A 20,017-nucleotide genomic window follows, 5' to 3' on the forward strand; every position below is an offset into this window, starting at 1 on the left:
TTGATTCTGCATGGCCATTGTCCAGGGAGGAGACTGGGATGGTGTGGTGTCAGGTTACCTGGACCGCTTTTGGCCTGTCCCTTCTGATGAAATGGATGTTTTCCAGCACATTCTCTGCCTCCCCATAGGCTGGATCCTGGCTCTTTTGAGTTCCTGTGGATAGCCAGGCAGGAGTTATCTATATCTGCAAAACAATCAATGTCTCCTTGAAAAAGTGTGTGTAAGGGGTGTGGGTGGATGTGTGGGTGTTTGCTATCTGGCAAACCTGAAAGAGGCGGAGATGTTCTCGTCCCCAGTCCTCAAGGGCCCCACAAGGATCCAATGGGGTTAGCTGCTGGTAACTACAACCCAGTTTCCAAATCGGCCTTTTTAGAAAAGTTTGTTAAAACAAGGGTGGGGAAATCACGAAGCACCCACAAGAAAGCGATTATCTGGGCTGTTTCCCATCAGGGTTCAGACCAAAACAAGGAACAGAGATGACAATAGCTGAGCTAATGGATAACCATTCTAGCGACCTGGACAAGAGTACATCCATCCCGCTCTTTTCAATGGCCTTTGATACCATCAACTATGGACTGCCCTTTGGCAGTTGGTAGTAGTAGCAGCCATCCACTCTGTAACAGCTTCTTTGTGGGCTTCCAGAAGGTGAATTCTTCCCCCCCCGCCGCCATTTAATTGCTAAACAAAAATGGCAAGATCAATCACAAATTGACTTGGGCTAAATAACTTGGGCTCAGTGGGTTAGGACGCTGAACTTGTCGATCGGAAGGTCGGCAGTTTGGCGGATCGAATCCCGAGTGCCGCGTAACAGAGTGAGCGCCTGTTACTTGTCCCAGCTTCTGCCAACCTAGCAGTTCGAAAGCACGTAAAAATGCAAGTAGAAAAATAGGGACCACTACGGTGGGAAGGTAACAGCGTTCCGTGCGCCTTTGGCGTCTAGTCATGCCGGCCACATGATCACGGAGACGTCCTCGGACAAGCGCTGGCTCTTCGGCTTTGAAACGGAGATGAGCACCGGCCCCTAGAGTTGGAAACGACTAGCACGGATGTGCGGGGGAACCTTTACCTTTTTAAATAATCAGCAGTTTTTAATGTTTTCATCATGGACATTTTAAATGTACAGTGAGTGACATGATAGCAGTGTTCCAATATCTCAGGGGCTGCCACAAAGAAGAGGGAGTCAAGCTATTCTCCAAAGCGCCTGAAGGCAGGACAAGAAGCAACGGATGGAAAGTAATCAAGGAGAGAAGCAACCTAGAACTAAGGAGAAACTTCCTGACTGTTAGAACAATTAATCAGTGGAACAACCTGCATCCAGAAGTTGTGAATGCTCCAAGTTTTAAAGAAGAGATCGGCCAACCATTTGTCTGAAATGGTATAGGGTTTCCTGCCTGAGAAGGGGGTTGGACTAGATGACCGCCAAGGTCCCTTTCGTCTCTATTATTGTTATATATTTGCAAACCATTAAAAGTCCTTAACTGGACTGCAGTGGGATATAAATGTAATATGCAAACCAATGTATATTACTGTCTTTTTACAGGAATACGGCATTGAGATATGAAAATGGGAAAGGATCTGAGATTACTGACTGAAACCTGACCTCTCTTTCCAGAGAAAGTAGTTTATGAACAGTGTATTTTAGTGCTAGAGTGTCACCCCATAGTTGTGGCTTCTCACCACTGTGATGCAGTACTGCATTACACACCTTTTGCCTCCCAAGTAAGAACGATGTGCTTGGTTCTCCCCCTTAGCACTTTGAGGCTGTAACAAAAATGCCCCATTTTCACAACTGTTAGGAAAGGCGAATAGGAAGAAGCTTTAGAAAAAGGAGGAAATCTGGTCTTTTATTAAGTATTTGGCCAGGACAATGGATTCCAAAGGACAGATGCCTTCAAAGGGGAGGAACAGCGTCAACATCTTGCTTTTCAGTAGGTGCTGAGAACAAGCAAAGGGACAGAGACGTTTCCTAGCAGCCCCACTGGGGCCTTCATGTGGGGACAGTCGTCCTTTCCCATTTGCTGGGCGAAGCCTGGTTCTACAAGAACGTGGAGTTTCTCACGGCGTGGACAGCCCACCCTGCAGCATTCCTGAGAATTGTACAATATAATCTTGAGTCAGCAGGGTGGATTAGCCCTTTTTCATTGGGTTTACACTTGTGACCTTAACAGTAGAACTGCAAAAAGCAAAATGGGATATATGCACGTTTGCCATAACAGCCCTTCTGCATTTCAACTTAAATACACACAACTGAAAACAGATACCATTCACTTTAAATTATGTACAAAACCCTATATATGGTTTGTTTTTTTCTGCTGCTGGTTTTGGATTACACATAAATACAAATCAGCTATTCTTCTAAAAAGTGGTTATAATAGTAAATAAATACAAAATAAGAATCTGACCTTTATACTTCATGTGCTGTGGGAAGGGGGGTTAGGGTTAAACCCATATAAAATGTACAACTAAAATATGTTTTAAAATCTTTAAAAGGAATAATTCTCTGATTAAAATATCTTTCCTCGCTTTCTTTTCTGTAGACATAAATAGATTTTCAAAATAGATGTGTTTAATTCTCCATAACATAAATAAGGTCTTCATTGGGAAATATTAAAGTGTCAAGTTGTGTGTGTGTGTCTCTCTCTGTGTGTGTGTGTTGTGTGTTTGTTACTTTTTCTGTTCCATTTGTCCCTTTAATTTTGCTGTTGCCTCAGCGGCACCCACATCCTTCCACAACCATGTCCTGATAGTTCTTTAGTACCACCTTTTCATTCTCATCAAGATACAGCATTGAAATGGGACTCAGTTCTGTCGGCACACAGCAAGCTTTGGGAATTTTGGAGTTCACAGAATTGACCAGCGTCTGAACAATGGCATGGTTGGTGGAATTCAGATGATCTGCCAATGGGAAGGGACAGTCTCCATGGCAATAGAAGGCACTGTAACCTGGAGGGGCCACGATCCAGTCATTCCACCCTACATCATTGAAATCCACATATAAAGGATGTCTTCTACAATTGGATTTATGGCGCTTGCGTGGTTTATGTTTGGCCAGACGTTTCTCTCTCTTATGGAGTGGGTGGCCCATGCCGTCATGCCCAAAAGTGACCAGTAAGGGCCTAATCCGAGACCAGCTAGCATCATCTTGATGCAGTGACCTGCTGATCCTGACATGCCTTTTGGACACCTTGCTGGCATTGTTCAAATGTACCACTTCTGCTACAAAACCAAGGTTAGGTTGTCCATGCGCAATCCATCTCATTACGGCTGGCGTCACGTCAAATGTTTCCCATTTGCTGGCGTTGTGATGCACCAAGCGGGTGTCCAGGAGACTTATGACCGGATTCTTGGTTGCCTCTCGTTCTGGTTTGAGAATTTCATAAATATTAATACGGTGATGAGAGCTGCCATCGTGTTCAGCGGCATCTTGGATGCGCTCCCGAAAAACCTGCAATTCAGCTGAAGTGATAATCTCCCCGCCAGGGATAGATGTTAAGTTAAAGAAGAAACGCCGAGATGTCTTCCCACTTCTTTCTGGAAGCTCTTCCAGGGTTTCTGATCGAAGGAGGAGAAAAGCAAAAGGGGCAATCAGTAATTTAGACCCTGCAGCAGAATGCCTGAGTTGCTGAACTGACACTTTCAAACCACCTTTGCATTAAAAACCAGTGCACATTGACACCCAGAATTTGCCCCTTGTCTTTCTACTTATCAGTTTCATGAAGCTTTAATATTGCTCTGGCTGCTGTCCTGCCTTTCAGTCCCAACGGATTTCATTTTGAATTCCAGGTGGTCGTAATAAAGGGGAAGAAATGTGAGGCATTGCTCTGGAATTCAAGGGCATTAAAGATTATTATTTTTTTTAACACGGTGGTTAGCAGGGGCCCTGTGAGAGTAATTAAAAAGTGACTAAGGATCAAGGAAAAGGGATTGCATTTCTGAGATTTCTTTAAAAAAAAAAATCACCCAGCTGCAGCTTTCATGTCAGTCTTCCACAATCGGTTCCAAAAGCATTATGCCACAAGTTTCATAATTTACAAACCTTACCATCCAAAAGATTTTTATCTTAATTACAGACAACTCTGCAAAAAGCACACCCAGTGATTTGACTCAAGAGGGCCCTGAATGAAAAGTATGTGGATGAATTTAGACATTCACTTGGGGGGGAACCTACAGAGTGACTTAACTCTTCCGTCCAGTAAACACATGCAAAGGTCCAAGGAAAGCATTGTGAACATTCATTACAACAGATGCATCCGGTGTTTATCAAGCCAGGCAAGTCTATCAGCCACATGGCTGTCTGTCTACTATTTGCTTACTATAAACTGTGAACTGAGGGGCACATAAAAGTTCATGCTTCAGTGGCTAAAAAAGCCTTCAGGAGTGCCGTGCAATTGTTTTGAGAATGTGTCCTATGTGTATCCTCCTGTATTCTCCAACGCAACTTTTTCCAAATGACTTGGGAGAGCAGATCTCAGAATTTCAAGCAAGTGGAACAGAAGTCTTATCTACTTTCTCAATATAATCTTGGTTTTTCATTCATATATTCATGGTTAAACAAAAATCTGAATTAAGGTCATCTGACTTGTTAGCTTTGTTACGCAGACTGGGATCTAAATCTCAAATACAAGTGAAACAAAGCAAGCCTAAAACCTAAACCATATTTTCTGGTGGTACATTTTAAGGGGGAGTAAACTTTTAGTTTACTAAAAATGGAGTGCCAAGAAAAAGAGGACATGAAGAAGAAAAACAGACATAGGTTATGTAGTCATATACATATAGAAAGGAAAGCAGAACTCATGTGGTAGATGAAATCAAAGGTTGGGTCTGAAACTGAATAGAGCATTTTTAAATATTTTATAGAGTAGGTTTTACTTACTTTAAAATTTCAACTTGAAAAAAATGAATTGCTGTACAATAATTAAACCTGTACCTGATCTTTAACCTAACCGCATTAAATCATAAACTTCCAATGGACTTCTTTCATTGAAATTCTGAACATGAGATTTTTTTTAAAAAAGGCAGAGATAATCATTGTTTCCATAATCACTAATTCCATAATAAGTATTCCATAATCATTATTCCCCTCAACATCTCCAGTTTAGGCTGGAAACAAGTACTGTATGCCGAGGCCAATCAAGGAATTACACAACAGCAAAACCAACACACACTGGGCTGGGTGAACACTTAAGTTTTGCTTCAAACAGACCTACTGTACTGAACTTAATGGGATTTAAGTGATTTAAGATTAGCCAAAGTATCATGGACTTGAGCAGGTTGACTCTAAGGACAATTAAGAATGGGTCTGACACTTTTTTTGGTAACAGAGGCGTAAATGTTATAGCTAAGACTCAGCTAGGCATAGCACCAATTCTTTATCACAGTGAATTCATTTGGAATCCTCAGCAACAGTAGAATGCCACAATTTGGGCACATTGTGATATGCTCAGGTAACACCTCTACTCCATGAAATGCAGTGTTTCTCAGTAGGCTCCTGGGTACAATTCAAGATGCTAGTTGTCACCTTTTAAGCCCTACAAGGCAGAGGGACAAGGTATTGCAAGGAGTGCTTATCTCAATTGCTTCTGTTTGTCTCATCAGATCCAGCTGAATGGAATGCACCAGGTCTCTTCTATAAAATTGTGTCATATAAAGGGGGTCAGGTGATATGCCTTCTCAAGAGCAATGTATCTCCAGAGAGGTATGGATGGCCCTGATCTTGTTAGCCTTTAGGAATGACTTAAAAAACTTGGCTCTTCCTCCACTCACTTGGCACAAGATGTTAAGTGAGGTCAACCTGTATGGTTAAATGCTGGGGGCTTTTTGTGTGAGCATAATATATATTATTTAGATCAGGCATGTCCAACCTTCGTAGCCCATGGGCTACATGCCGCCCTGGACAGCTAGTAATGTGGCCCCATAAGATCATAAACTTTTAGCATTGTGTGTTTTATATACATGAACTATATTATATATTTTATATGTGGCCCAAGACAATTCCACTCAGTGCGGCCCAGACGAGCCAAAAGATTGGACGCTCGTGATTTAGATAGTTCTATTGTTATTACAATCCTTTAAATTTTTGGTTTTTAGATTTTAGACTAAATAAACATTAGTGTTACTGTGGCTATGGCAAGATGGCCATCATTCAAAAATTTCTTCTCCTCCAATGCCTGAAAAAAAAATCACAGCCTAGGGCCACCTAATACAATTTCAAAAGAAACATGCATTTGCATGGCAGAACAGATAAGCAGGCAAATGTTTTCCAGCTTACTTTAGTTGGTTTAGTTTTAATTCAGCAGTTGATCTTAGCTTCTTGATTGCTATACCCCTTTGTATCAATGCCCCATGCATGCTGGTATATGTGGCAATACTATCCTGTGCTCTTGGCTTTCCACATCACAGGATGAAACACCTGTTTCAGGAGGTTATCATGAGAGGTAGAAGGTGCAGGTAGAGTAAAGGCAGAGTTGCTGATGTCTGAATGGTAATACGAAGGTGTATTTTCCAAAGCAGAATCTACTATAGGACTTTGGAGATCTGCCTCAAGAAATTAAGTCTTTCCAGAGATGGGCTTGGTCTGTTTTCTTGTAAGCACTTTTAAAGTTGCCAGCCATCTGAAAGGAAACTAAAAAGCATGCCAAATTTTTTATTTATTTTATTTTAATCCCATTTATATCCCGCCCTTCTCCGAAGACTCAGGGCGGCTTACAATTTAAGCACAAACCAATGTGCTTAGCAATAGCCTTCATTCTATGTATATGCCTGCTTATTAGGGCTTTCAGCCCCCCCCCCCCCCAAGCGGCATTATTACAAAGTCAGCTTATTGCCCCCAACAATCTGGGTCCTCATTTTACCTACCTCAGAAGGATGGAAGGCTGAGTCAACCTTGAGCCTGGTGGGATGTGAACCTGCACTAATTGCAGGCAGCTGGTGTTACTTTCCCAGCCCTTGAGTTTTGGTCTGTGAATTTCACCCACATCAAATCTTCACACTTTACTTCCTAAAACCCTACGGCCCCCAAATCCTCAACCTGCCTTTTAACAAACATCCCTGACCTCCCCATTCTTACAGAAGCACACCTTCCACGCTCCCCATTAGACCTTACTCAAAGTCTGGCCACCCAAGACTGGGGATTCCCCCCCCCCTTGCGTTCACTGTTGTCTTCACTTCCTTTCTCTTCCGTTTTCCCATTTTCCACCCTGGCCACGTCAGAGCAACAGCTTACCCAGTGGCTAGGGAGGGTTCATCAGAACAACAAGCCACAGACAGCTGCTGTTTACTTCTCCTTCTATGTGCTTGTAATCCCCGGGTTACCTTCACAGCCTATGATTTTGCTTTATAAGTCCCCCCAAATTCCACACTAAATATGTTGTAAGTATGAGCTTACCACATGTGCTCAGGGCAACTTATTTTCATGGATATCTAAGTCCAGTCTAAATGTCCTACAAATGACCGTGAAAATGTTTTATATATATATAAAAAAAACCAACACACATAGGGAAAAAACCCCTAATCTAACTTTGGTACTGTGTAATTACTGTTCCCTTTCCATCTACAATTCAAGAATTTAGAGGATTGCAGGCTATGCAGAATCCTCCAAGCTCTATGCCACTTACTTTTAACTCAATCTGTATAGGGTTATGCTGTCTTATGCTCCATTTTTCCACCCCACTGAAGTTTTATCTCACACCCTGAGTCTGCCCCAACTGATGAAACAAGGCAGAGAGGTTTGCCACTGCTCAGTGAGACACGGATGGTTTTCATTAAAGTAAAATGCCAATCATGCAGAATTCATCATGACTCTCCAAGATCTTCCATGGCGGCTGTAGCACAGCAGTTTTTCGGAAAGCTGATGACGCTCGGCAATCCAAACTGCAGATATGTATGACTGGGTGGAAGGAGATCCCCTATTGCCCCACTGAATGGTAACATGCCATCATTAAGTCAAGTTTGTTCATAAGGACAGATCATTGGGGCTATTCAAATCAAGGGAATAATAAACCACTGCTTTTGCCACCCACAGTCGTTGGGTGAGCAGAAACCCACATTTAGATTTTCTCTAAGGGGCAGACAGCATTATGTACATGCTTATCTTCATATGTGCATGCATAAGATCTTTCATAGAGCCGCTTCTCTGGTCACTGCTCCTAATCTGAACTAGTAACAGAAGCGGGAAGGTATTCCAGAAAATAGTCTGCCAATAATAGTACAGGCAGTCCTTGACTTACAACAGTTCATTTACAATGTTGAAGTTACAACATTGCTGAAAAAAGCGACTTATGTTTTTCACACTTATGACCGTTGTAGCATCCCGTTGGTGATGTGATCAAAATTCAGCTGATTGGCAACTGACTCGTATTTATGGCGGTTGCAGTGCCGTGGGGTCACGTGATCCTCTTTTGTGAGCATCTAACAAGCAGAGTCAATGGAGGGAAGCTGGATTCACTTAACAACCATGTCACTAATTTAACAACTGCAGTGATTCACTTATCAACTAGGGGCAAGAAAGGCTGTTAAATGGGGCAACATTCACTTAACAAATCTCCCATTTAACAACAGAAATTATGGGGTCAATTGTGGTCATACGTCAAGGACTACCTGTATGTATTCCAATAATTGGCTCTCTACAGAAGCTGTTATATCACATCCTTTTTCTTTTCTTGGGTTTTCCTGTCTAATCAGATCTTTACTATTTAATTCTGCTTTCTCTCTTTAGAAATACTGCTTTCTACATTGCTGTTAAAACACTTTTATTGTATTTCTCTTTTGTTTCCCCACCTTCCTATCAGCCATTCTGAGAAGCTGTTTGAATGATAGGGTAAACTTGCCACGGGTGGACTCCCAAAAAAAAAATCACTGGATGGTGACTGCATTTCTAAATCAGGGATTCTCCAAAGACAATTGCTATCTTACAAAGGCAGCATACACAATTAGCTCACTAGAAGATTCAAAACCACTTTTCAAAGGCAAAGACCACCACCCCCTTCATCTTACTCTCAGAGTAAGGCTGAGGTACAAAGTCCATAAGAATTAGGCCAATATTAGACGTTACTGAGTGTTAAAAGCCAACCCAAGATATTTTTTTAATTGAGATCTTCAGCAGGAACACCAATGAACTGCTTAGCAATTTAGTGAGACATCTATACACATAACTAAGAGAAATGGGGGGAAAAGAGGGGAAAAGCCATGTCTTCAGAATGGCTGGAAATGTCCACTTGAACTAGAGAATTTTAAAACCGAGTCAGCAGATTTTGCAAGTTACATGTGTCATTCCCATGATTATTCAGGATAAATAATGAAATTCACAGGAATAAGGCTTAGTTGAGTGGTACTAATTAAGTTAGGTATATGCACTCAGTCAGAAGTAAATACTGTGGAATTTAGATGGCTTTATTCCCAGGTAAAGGTGGATAAATTTGTAGTCTGAAATATGTATCAGTTTCCCTCTGAACCATGTGGATATGTAACTGTGCATTAAAATGCAATTTGGCACAAGTGGATGGTGCAATATACATTCTCCCATTAATTAGTTTTATATTTATACGCAAAGCAGTGTAAACACAGCATAAGGTTAAATTACAACATTAACCTCTTACCGCATTAAGACTTGCTATTAGTTAGCATAATCAGTATAGCCACACCCCTTGTTCCCAAATTTAATTAAACCTAAAATACATATGTATGTGTGTGTGTGTCTGTGTGTGTGTGTGTGTGTTTTGCTGTTGTTGTTGGCCATACTAGCTTTATAACCTGTTCAGTCTGCTTTTTCCTTTACTTTTACAGTAAACCCAGGGCACTAATATAAAAATGAACAGCTGTGCATTTGTAGTCTTTGATTTGGCAATGGCTGCCGAAAACAGTGAATAAGTAGCTTCTGCAGGTGTACCTGTACTGCATTAGTACATGTGTGGGTGGGATGAATGAAATAAAGTGAATAAGGAACCTGCAGACTAGGGTTGGGCAAACTTCAGGCTTGCAGGAACTACCTTGTGTTTCAAGTAGAACCCCAAGAATGTCCACCAACCTTGGGCTGAAGATACTTACAATTTAAAAAAAATAGCTTTGAGTGCCAGAACAAACTTAAGATCAACCCTCCCACGCTCCTTGTTACCCCATCACTCCTCAGTGTCAGATGGTGATGGGGAATTGCTATCATGGTTAAGATGTTTATTAAAAGTCAGTGATCCTTGCTCACTGCTCTGGTTCTTGTAAGATCCGTAAATTTAATTAGATCCACTTCCTTCCCCACCCTTGCTACAGGTTGGAAATAACTAATCTTTTGCTCATGCTATTACTATCAGGTATTTTTGTTAGATATATTATTTGAAGATTGTATTAAATAGCTGTTTATATGCATCTGAACTAATTGCATAAATTGTGCCTAGAATCACAAACAGAAAGAAGAAATGAGATGTGTGACTACGCGGAAAGGTTTGGATAGAGAAACAGAGCAGGGAGCTAAAAGAAATAATTGTTTGCAAAATGAAGATCCAATATTTTACACCTTAGGGCTGTGGACAAGTTTGTTCAAGCTTTAAGCACCCCAATATGTGCACTTTGCAGAACATTTCAGACAAGGTGCCTTTAATTTAATAAAACAGACTAGTTCTAAAAAGACATTGTTACCAATTATCTGACTACACAGGCAGAGTACTGCATTAACTTGCAATTGTTTTGCCCTTAGTAAATGTATATTTAGCCTGTGGCTTTTAATCTCAGTAAACCCTAGTTGCCTATAAAATCCGGGGACAGCTGCTCTGAAACTTATCAATCTTGTTTTCTAAAGGGCTTACCTTAGGTCTACACTAAATCAAAATTTAAACAGAAGACAAAGTCATAGTGGAGACAATACAATTGATTGTCAATGTGATCTCTCACGGGGATTAGATAGGGATTAGAAAACCTTCCGAGTTTTCTACCAACTTTTCTTACTGCTTAGCCTCCAACAGTTCTCTGTGGAAACTAATTTGAACAGAATCTGTGCTTGGAAATAAAGGTGTGTGGGGGGGAAACTACCTTCTTCGTCTACTATGGATCAAATAAAATCATTTCAAAAGGAAATTCATGCAAAGGCCCATAACAATTATATCACTTGGATGAAAACTATGCTGTCTACATATTTCATGAAACACAATTTTCATTGTTACTAAAATTACTAGCTATTTAGAAGGGAGGAAAAATATGGTTTTCTTTCTATTCTTCCCCAATTTTGCTCCATATAATCTATGCAAGCACATCTTTTTGAGCAAAACCGGAATACTTACCACTGCAGGCAAACTGCCTAGCCTCAATACCAGCCAACCACACACACACACACACACACACAATAAAACAAGGACCTCAGTCTGTAAAAGGGACGGCAGTTCCTGCCATCCCAAAATCTCATTTGCTTCAGCTCAGGTATTCACCACAGGTCAATTCTTGAAAACCTAACTGAAAGTTGGTTGCAGTGCATTTTAATTGTCAAGCAAGCTACAACGATGCTTATTATCGTGAATGGGAGGGAAGGACATATAGCATGTCTCTATTCAGTTATTATATTTTACAAGATTTCTACTTAGGATACTCAAATTGGCATCAGGCATTTTTGTAACCCTGCAGCAAGAAGATTCCACTTTCACCACACAATTTGGGCCCAAGCACAACTGGTACAACCGGAGTCATCTCCATGCTGATTTAAACATATTGATGTCTATACACTTGAAAGTTTCCAACGCCCACTGGAAGGTTGTACAGAAAACAGAAATCTAAGAGGCATATCCATGAACACACTATTAAGGCTCTAGCCCTGGTTTTCAGATGGGATTTGAAAAAGCAGTGGTCCCATAGTTGTTGCTGAACTACAACGTCCAGCAGGCCCAGCCTATAATGTGGAATATTAGGAAGTGTGACTCAGCACAATCTGGAAAGCCGTAAATTCCCCAACACTCTTTTGGAATGCCAGTTAATTTTATAAACTGCTCAGGCACAGCTGTACTACTCGCACATAAAGAAGTTTCAGCAGAGATGATATCAAAAGGGACAATTACATTTCATCCACTAGCGTTTTCTATATTACCGTGTTTCCCCCAAAATAAGACCCAACCAGAAAATAAGGCCCAGTTAAGCTTGCCAGCCAAACGGATGCATTTAGTACCGTACTTCCCAGAATATAAGCCCTAGCTGGAAAATAAGCCCTAATGAGTCCTTTGGAACAAAAATGAATATAAGACCCGGGGTAATTTCTTGTTTCTTTTGCACAGGTGGGTAAAAAATAGTCTTACATTTAAATGGATCATTTTCAAACTGGTCAAATTCAACTTGTCTAAATCCTAAAAAAAAAAATAGAGATTCAATTTGATTTCCATTGCAGCAGGTTCCAAGGACGACCATCACTTGATCAGGAAAATATATGCCTGCAAGGAAGGGGCTTGCAATTGTTTAAAGTGCAGGTATTACTTTGTAAGTGAGTGAATAACAGGTCAGAAGTGTCCACACTGTCAGGTATATATATGTTAGCAAACCAGAGCTGCGGGTTCACAAATATTCAAGTCAGAATATTTAATATGGAAATATGAATGTTAAATATGAATAGTATTTCATTTTACCCGGATCAGGTTATCAAAGTGGGAGCTGGATAAATAGCTCATTTTCCTTACCTTCGTGATGAAAGCTCCTGACTGTATTGGCTCTGCTGCTCGCCTTCTCCAGACTATAGTCCATGGAAGTGGGCTTCTGACTTGTGTGCAGATGGTAGAGCTCCAACATGTAGGAAGGGATAATGGCATTCTTGGTTGGGGTGGGCCGCCGCTTAAGCCCAAACATACTGAGCAGACGCAGTTCAAATTTACGCAGGATTTCTTCCGAGAGCTGCAGTGGAGCCGGCTGGCCCAAATCAGCACTGAATCTTCGCCGGTCGCCCACCTCAGGGATGAGACTGGCAGAGCCCCCTAGCAGCGTGTGATAAAGCAGCAGCACTAGTAGAGAGCAGGTCCTGGCCACCATGATCATCAACCTACATATACAAGAAGGCACAAAGTCAAAAGAGGAAGTTAGATTCCAATGGGAGGAGGAGGAGGAGGAGGAGGAGGAGGAGGAGATCCATTCCATATTTGGGAGCATGCAGAAGGACCAAACAGAGGGCGACATTCCACACGCAGGTCCTCCTAGGAAGATGTTCAACTGCTGAATACGTTCAACTTTTCTTCCTTTTGAAAAGCCACATGAAGGGAAAGCAGTATCAAAGGTCTCCAGAACTTCCTCTCCCCACCCCCCCACCCCCGCCCATCAGCGGCTACTGCTTGTCTAAACTGTTATGATGAATTTGGGGTTTAATGGCATAGACTTTCAAGGCTCACTCAACATGCCACTCAACTCTCCGTTGAAAGCTGGACAGGCACGGGAGAGGAGAACGCCATGGTCACAAGACATAAATTGGGGTCCAATCTGGGTTGGTCACCAGGACCAGAGATTTAGTCTTCCGAGCTTTCCGAGCTTTTGGACTTGTGCTGGAGCCGAATCCTCAGCATGAATTTTCCTCTCACCAGAATGTTAAGAGAGGAGTTCCCTGAGGATCGACTCCAGCACGAGTCTGGAAGCTCGGGAGATTAAATCTCTTGTCCCAGTGATTGACTCTGACTGGATTCTGCAACGTTATCCTGAGACACGTAGGTTTGCTTTCCTTCATGACAAATTGGGGTGCCTCTCATAGCCCTAGCAGTAAGATTCCACCATGGTAATCCAGGGCACATTGTGTGTGTGTGTGTGTGTGTGTGTGTGTGTGTGTGTGTGTGTGTGTGTGTGTGTCGGGAGCAACCGACTGCCAGATTTGGCAAAAGGAGATTTCTAAAGCCAGACCATGACTCCAAGTTACTCAAGAGCAGATGTTCACTTCTGAGAGTAAAGAGAAATGAAATGATTAGGAGGACATGGGGAAATCCCCAAATATTTATAACATGATGGGGCTAAGGAAGTAGAACTTCCTCAAACAGGCAGCCACTCAAAGGTGCTGGGTTTAGGATTGGGAGTGGGAGGATATATGATGAACTGTTGGCTTTGGGGAATCAACAACATATGACTGCTATCTCTAAAAGCAGTTTGGTAGCTTGTTCCAACAAGGAAAAACTACTTTCCTAATAGACTAGAAGGAAAAACAAGGCTTAGATTTTGAAGAGAAAATCAATAAAAAGAAAAATTAACTCACTTCATAACTAAAGTAAACTTGAGCATTATTAATGGAGAAAGGTTCTGAACTGTAGCATAAATTTAGCAGGAGAAACTTCCCATCACTTAGGGAATCAGCAAAGCTACTTGCTGATTCCCTAAGAACTGGATGTAGGCAATTTATGCCAGTGAAAACCATGATTCTACTGATTAAAATACAGATTATAGACTGAAGTGGCAAAGACAGCATAAAATTAAGTATGCATAAACCAGCCAAAAAGTAAGAATGCATAATGAATAAGCTGTACATTAAAATGTGCAACTAACTGTTTGCATAATTGGGATACTATGTTTTGATAATTAAGGGTGTATATTAATCCTTACTGTGTCTTCTGCTTCTTGGGATAAAGGTAAACCATTATTTAGGGGGAACTTCACGGAAACTTAACATTCAGCTCTTTCCTATGACTCTTTTCACTCTCCACGCCCTCTTCTGGACTCTTATGGCATTTGGTCTACTGTAACATTGTTCAGTGCTTAGATTCATTCAGCAAATGAAAACTGAATGGGTCTGTGTGAGTCATCATTTGTGAATGGGTTACTTACTCTGCTTAAAACAGCAAGGGATACAGTTTTAAAGACAGATGAATTGTTTCAGCTCCAGTGAAGGGTTTGAACACTTTGTATTTACTCAGTCAAGGTAACTAATCCCGGTGCAACCATTTGCAGCCTAGAGAGAGGGATTAATTCATTGGGCAGGATTTGCAAAGGGAGGAGGGAAGCATAGGGCAAGATTCAGATGTGTGGCAGGCTTGATGTCAAATGCAGAGGAAACTAAGCACACACATGCACACCCAAATCCACAAATGGAAGCACATTTCAGGGGAAATGGGGGGGGGCCTTCGGTTTGCCATGGTACAGTAGCACTCCTTCTGCATCAGATGAAGAGACAGGGCAGGAGTCAGACAACTTGGTATCGTGCAAGGGGTGATACGTATTAAGAAAACAAAGGATCCCACCTTGTGTGGGGGCCTCAACTCAGACATTTGCTGGCAAACCCATCTTGGGAAAACACACTGCAGTAACTCAGAGTGGTTTCTATATCAACCCCTGGTTGCTCTCCAGATAGTTGGCAAAGGATGCAAGTTGTAGACCAACTTCTGGTATGCACTAGGCTGGGGAAGAGGTTGCTCAAGAGGATGCCGGGACTACTGTTTGGGTAGCACCATGTAGGGTATTGCTCAAACGCACCCTCCACCACGACCACCCCCAGCTCTTGGGGTGGTTTAAGTGGCCGCTTCAGGCAACAAAAGGCCACCCTTGATGCAGCTTATGAAGAACTGGGGAAACAGAGGCACAGAGCAAGATAATGGAAGGTGGAGAGGCACCTCTGCGGCCCTACAATCACCTGAAAACCAGGGCAGCTGGCCCTTGTTTCTTTCTTCAGGAAGGGTTTGGGGGAGCGCCGGGATGGGAAAAGGAAGGCCCCCCTCCCCGACGTCACTAGAAACGGGGGAAGGAGCTGAGGCGGACCGGACCCTCGGAAGATCCTTGGCAGGTGCTGCCTTTCAGCCGCGTCCCGTCTCCCGCGATCCTCCCCCCCCCCACACACCCCGCTGCTCCTTCCTCCGACCTCCGCCATCCCCCCCCCCCCGCGCTACCTTTTAGGATGCCGCCGATCGCCTAAGCAGCAGCAGCAAGAACGCACTCGGGCACGTCCATCGAGCCAGCCTCCACATCGAAGTCGCCTGGCCGAGCGAGCGGCGTCCCGCGATTCCCTCGGCTCTCCCGCTCCGTCTCCCCCTCCGGCCCCGCGCTCTGGTCCGACAGCGGGATAGGATCGGGCGTCCCGGCCGCGGGGCAAAGGAGGCGCAGGACGTGGGGGGAGAAGAGACGGAGGCAGCGCGCGGGGCGGCGAGGAAGAGGAGGAGGAGGAGGAGGAGGAGGAGGACGACGACGACGACGACGACTCCACTTCTTCTCCCGGCCGAGAAAAAAGCCGCCTTGGGACGCGAGGCTGTCCTGTCCGAGCTACGGGGCCTCGCTTGGCTCTAATGCCTCGTCCGCCACAATCCCAGCTCGCTTTTCGAAGGAGAAAACATCCCGGCGAGGCTCGATCGCTCTAACCCGGGCGCGACCAGGAGGAGGAAGAAGAAGAAGAGGAGGAGGAGGAGGAGGAGGAGTGGGGGGCACGCGGCGATCCCGCTTCGCTGCTTTCGCCCGGCGACTTTTTCCGACGTCCGCATCACTCCAGGCTCAAAGGGCGCCGTCTGAACGGAGAGTGCGGGGAAAGTGGACGTGCCGCCGGCGCCCTGCTCCCAGGCCCGGATTGGCTGGAAAACATGCCTGCTCGCGAGTAGGCAGGCGAAGATCTGGAAGGCTCGGGATGTAGGGGTGGGGGTGGGGGGAAGCGAGAGTCTCCCGGGACGAGGGGAGGTCAGGCTGCGTCCCGGATCAAGGCCGATGAAGCACCGACAGCCGCTTTTCTCTCGGATGGGTGGCTGTAAATAGGAGCCCTTCGCCTTCTCGGGGATGGCAGCGGCGAAGAAACGTTGAATGCCGGGCTAGCTCGCAACTTTGCCCTTTTTCCTGCACTTTCCTTCCCGGGTGCAAACAGCAGCCTTCGAGGAAACCCAGCCTGGGCAGCGGCGGCGACTTCCTTCTCTTGCTTCTCCTCGGCTGGTTGGTGCGGCGGCTGCAACTTCACCCCAGCAGCCCGGGCGCAGAGAGATGCTGCTTCTCTTTCGGCTCCGCGTCCGCCAGCGCTCGGAGCGGGCTTGAGGTGCTGCTGGTGAACTTCCTCCCCCTTCGCTTTTGCTTGCTCCGCTTCTGCTGATGTCACGGCCGCCGGAGCTCGGGAGGCTCGCTCGCCAATCACAGCCGGGAAGCCTGGGGGAGACCGGGAGCCAAGAAGCCAGCCGCCGCGAGTGCTGCGAGGGAGCGCGGCGTGGCGGGCGGCTTTTTAAAGGGAACGCCGCCCCCTTTTAAACTTCCCCTCCTCCTCCGCCCAGCCTTTACTCTTCTTTCCTTCAACTTTCCGGATTAGGGCTGGGGAAGGAAGGAAGGAAGGAAGGAAGGAAGGAAGGAAGGAAGGAAGGAAGGAAGGAAGGAAGGAAGGAAGGAAGGATTTAGAGGAGGGAAAGGGAAGGAAGGAAGGAAGGAAGGAAGGAAGGAAATAAGGAAGGAAGGAAGGAAGGAAGGAAGGAAGGAAGGAAGGAAGGAAGGAAGGAAGGAAGGATTTAGGGAGGAGGGAACGGGGAGGGAGGAAGGAAGGATTAGAGAGGAGGAAGGAAGGAAGGAAGGAAGGAAGGAAGGAAGGAAGGAAGGAAGGAAGGAAGGAAGGAAGGAATGATTTAGAGAGGAGGGAACGGGGAGGGAGGAAGGAAGGATTAGAGAGGAGGAAGGAAGGAAGGAAGGAAGGAAGGAAGGAAGGAAGGAAGGAAGGAAGGAAGGAAGGAAGGAAGGAAGGATTTAGAGAGGAGGGAAAGGGGAGGGAGGAAGGAAGGATTAGAGAGGAGGAAGGAAGGAAGGAAGGAAGGAAGGAAGGAAGGAAGGAAGGAAGGAAGGAATGATTTAGAGAGGAGGGAACGGGGAGGGAGGAAGGAAGGATTAGAGAGGAGGAAGGAAGGAAGGAAGGAAGGAAGGAAGGAAGGAAGGAAGGAAGGAAGGAAGGAAGGATTTAGAGAGGAGGGAAAGGGGAGGGAGGAAGGAAGGATTAGAGAGGAGGAAGGGGGAAGGAAGGAAAGAAAGAAGGAGGACTGCTACCGCTTCTGAGGTTAGCTTATCGTGCCAAAACTCATTTCTTTTAACATACAGCCCAGCTCTGGGGAGGAACGCGGCGCTATTTCTTTGCAGCGAACAGTCGCAGCACTCCGGGTAGGCGAATAAGGGGAGGGAGGATTATTTCTAAAACGGAAGGCGGGGTTTGTTTCCCCTCCAGTTTTTCGGCCACAGCCGAGATGTGCCAGGACGGCCCCGCGGGGACCGTGGTGAGTGAGGGACGTCGATCGCAGGCTGCCGGCTCCAGCCGGCGTGTCTGCCCAAGCACCCGTTCAGTTTGGCGGGATTAAATAAAGCTACGATCCGGGATCGATCGCGTGTAGTTTAGGCACGGGGCTAACGTATCGGCGCAATGCGATGCTTATGCCTGAGAAAGGAATTCCGCCGAAGTTTCTCTCGGGAACAAAACACGGTCGTCGGCGTCAGCTTCTCAAACAGAGGCCGGCGTTTGCAGGTGCGTCGGGTTGCAGCCCGCTTCCTTCTGCGCAGGGAAGTTTGTCTTCGGACGTGCGCGTTTAAAGGCCGGGTCAGGCTGCTTCAAGCCACAGAAACAGCCGACAAAGGGCTATTATTATTTTACTGGCATTTGTCTATGAAGGAAGAGAAAAAGAGATTCAGGCGGGATTCAAGTATTTACTCACTTTAAAGGGTGTGAAGGGTCAAAGTAGAGAATCCTCCCCCCCCTTTTTTTTCAAAAGAGCTTTTTAAAAAATTATAAAAAAGATATTCACCTAAATGCCATTTATTTATTTATTCATTCATTCATTCATTCATTCATTCATTCATTCATTCATTCATTCATTCATTTATGCTATAAAAAAACATGTACACCAAGTGACTGGTTCTCCCCTTCTAATCAACAGATCTTCAGTTTTGGAATCGTGCCCAGAGTTGCCCTGATGGAGCAGTTTATAAATATTGGACCATTAAAAATAAAAATGGCTAATTATACATTGGCAGTGTGGTATCAGGATGGTTTCAGGCTGTTCCTTTTCTCGCAGCTTAGGTTCACCTGTCATGTTTTTGACATTTTTTCTTTCCCCCCCCCAAAAAAAAAGCTTTTGCTGGTATGTCGTGGGGGAATAGAAAGCATCTGGAAGGGGGAGATTAATTTATCTTATTTTATCCTTATTTTAACCGTTCTGTTAAGAAGAGGAAAGAAAATGGTTTCCCAAAGAATGAACACCAAATGCCAGGGCTAAGTAGGAAAAGGCTGGAAGGAATCCATCTCTGGTCAGAGCCCAGTGTCTTCCCCAACTGAATTAAGAGTGATTTGCAAATGCAGTCATTTTTGCCAGCAATAAATTACATTTTCTGCAAACAACATTTATTGACTGCAGTTCCAGCATTCCAATTTGTCTCATGAGTCATGCAGGGGCATTTTTATCCCCTCCCTCCCCTCTATTTTGTCCATTGAGCCCATTGTATTCTATGGTGCTTATTCCCAAGAAAGTGTGCCTACAACTCAGGACTGGTCCATTTAATAAAATACCAGAATTGGAAGGGACCTTAGAGGTCTTCTAGTCCAACCCCCTGGAACACCCTATACACCATTTCAGAGAAATGGTTGTCCAATCTCTTCTTAAAAACCTCCAGTGTTGGAGCACCCACAGCTTCTGGAGGGAGGCAAGTCCTTTCACTGATTAATTGTTCTCACTGTCAGAAAATTTCTCCTTTGTTCTAGGTTGGTTCTCCATTGATTAGTTTCCATCCATTGTTCCTTGTTCTTCAGGTGCTGTGAAGAATAGGTTGACACACACACACACACACACACACACACCCTCTTTTTTGTGGCCATTTTGCTGCCTGAAACATGTGGTGCCTTCCTGCCACTTAAAGGGTGTGAACTGGACTGACCCTTAAATGTCACGATCATATTCATGATAGAGCAGGGGACTTTCCTGCACCTGAAGGCTACTTAAGCCTAATCAACACAAGACTCTGCCATTGCAGTCTATCCTCTAGCAATGATGAATGGTAAGGATAGTCGAAATTAATAGGAAGAGCAGTTGCTGCTGACCACTGTTTTGTTACCTGAACCCCCTGACAACCCTCCCCCCTTGCCCCCTGGCCATGGCCAGCCCTGATAGCATTAGCA

General features: G+C 44.5%; 1 protein-coding gene across 2 annotated transcripts; it reads right to left on the minus strand.

Moving 5' to 3' along the window:
* Positions 1 to 1,835: 1,835 nt before the first annotated feature.
* BMP2 (bone morphogenetic protein 2) lies at positions 1,836 to 16,051 on the minus strand. Of its 2 annotated transcripts, XM_081326531.1 has the most exons (3): positions 15,801 to 16,051; positions 12,636 to 12,991; positions 1,836 to 3,552 (listed from the first exon to the last, which is right to left on the minus strand). In XM_081326531.1, exons 2-3 carry the CDS (start codon positions 12,985 to 12,987, stop codon positions 2,708 to 2,710), a joined length of 1,197 nt encoding a protein of 398 aa, XP_081182657.1. In that variant the 5' UTR covers positions 12,988 to 12,991; positions 15,801 to 16,051; the 3' UTR covers positions 1,836 to 2,707. The 2 variants fall into 2 exon arrangements, with proteins under 2 accessions (XP_081182657.1, XP_081182656.1); XM_081326530.1 differs by lacking the exon at positions 15,801 to 16,051 and having other exon boundaries at positions 12,636 to 13,092.
* Between the last annotated feature and the right edge of the window lie 3,966 nt (positions 16,052 to 20,017).

This window comes from Vipera berus (assembly GCF_964194415.1).
Source record: "Vipera berus genome assembly, chromosome: 1".
NCBI lineage: Eukaryota > Metazoa > Chordata > Lepidosauria > Squamata > Viperidae > Vipera > Vipera berus.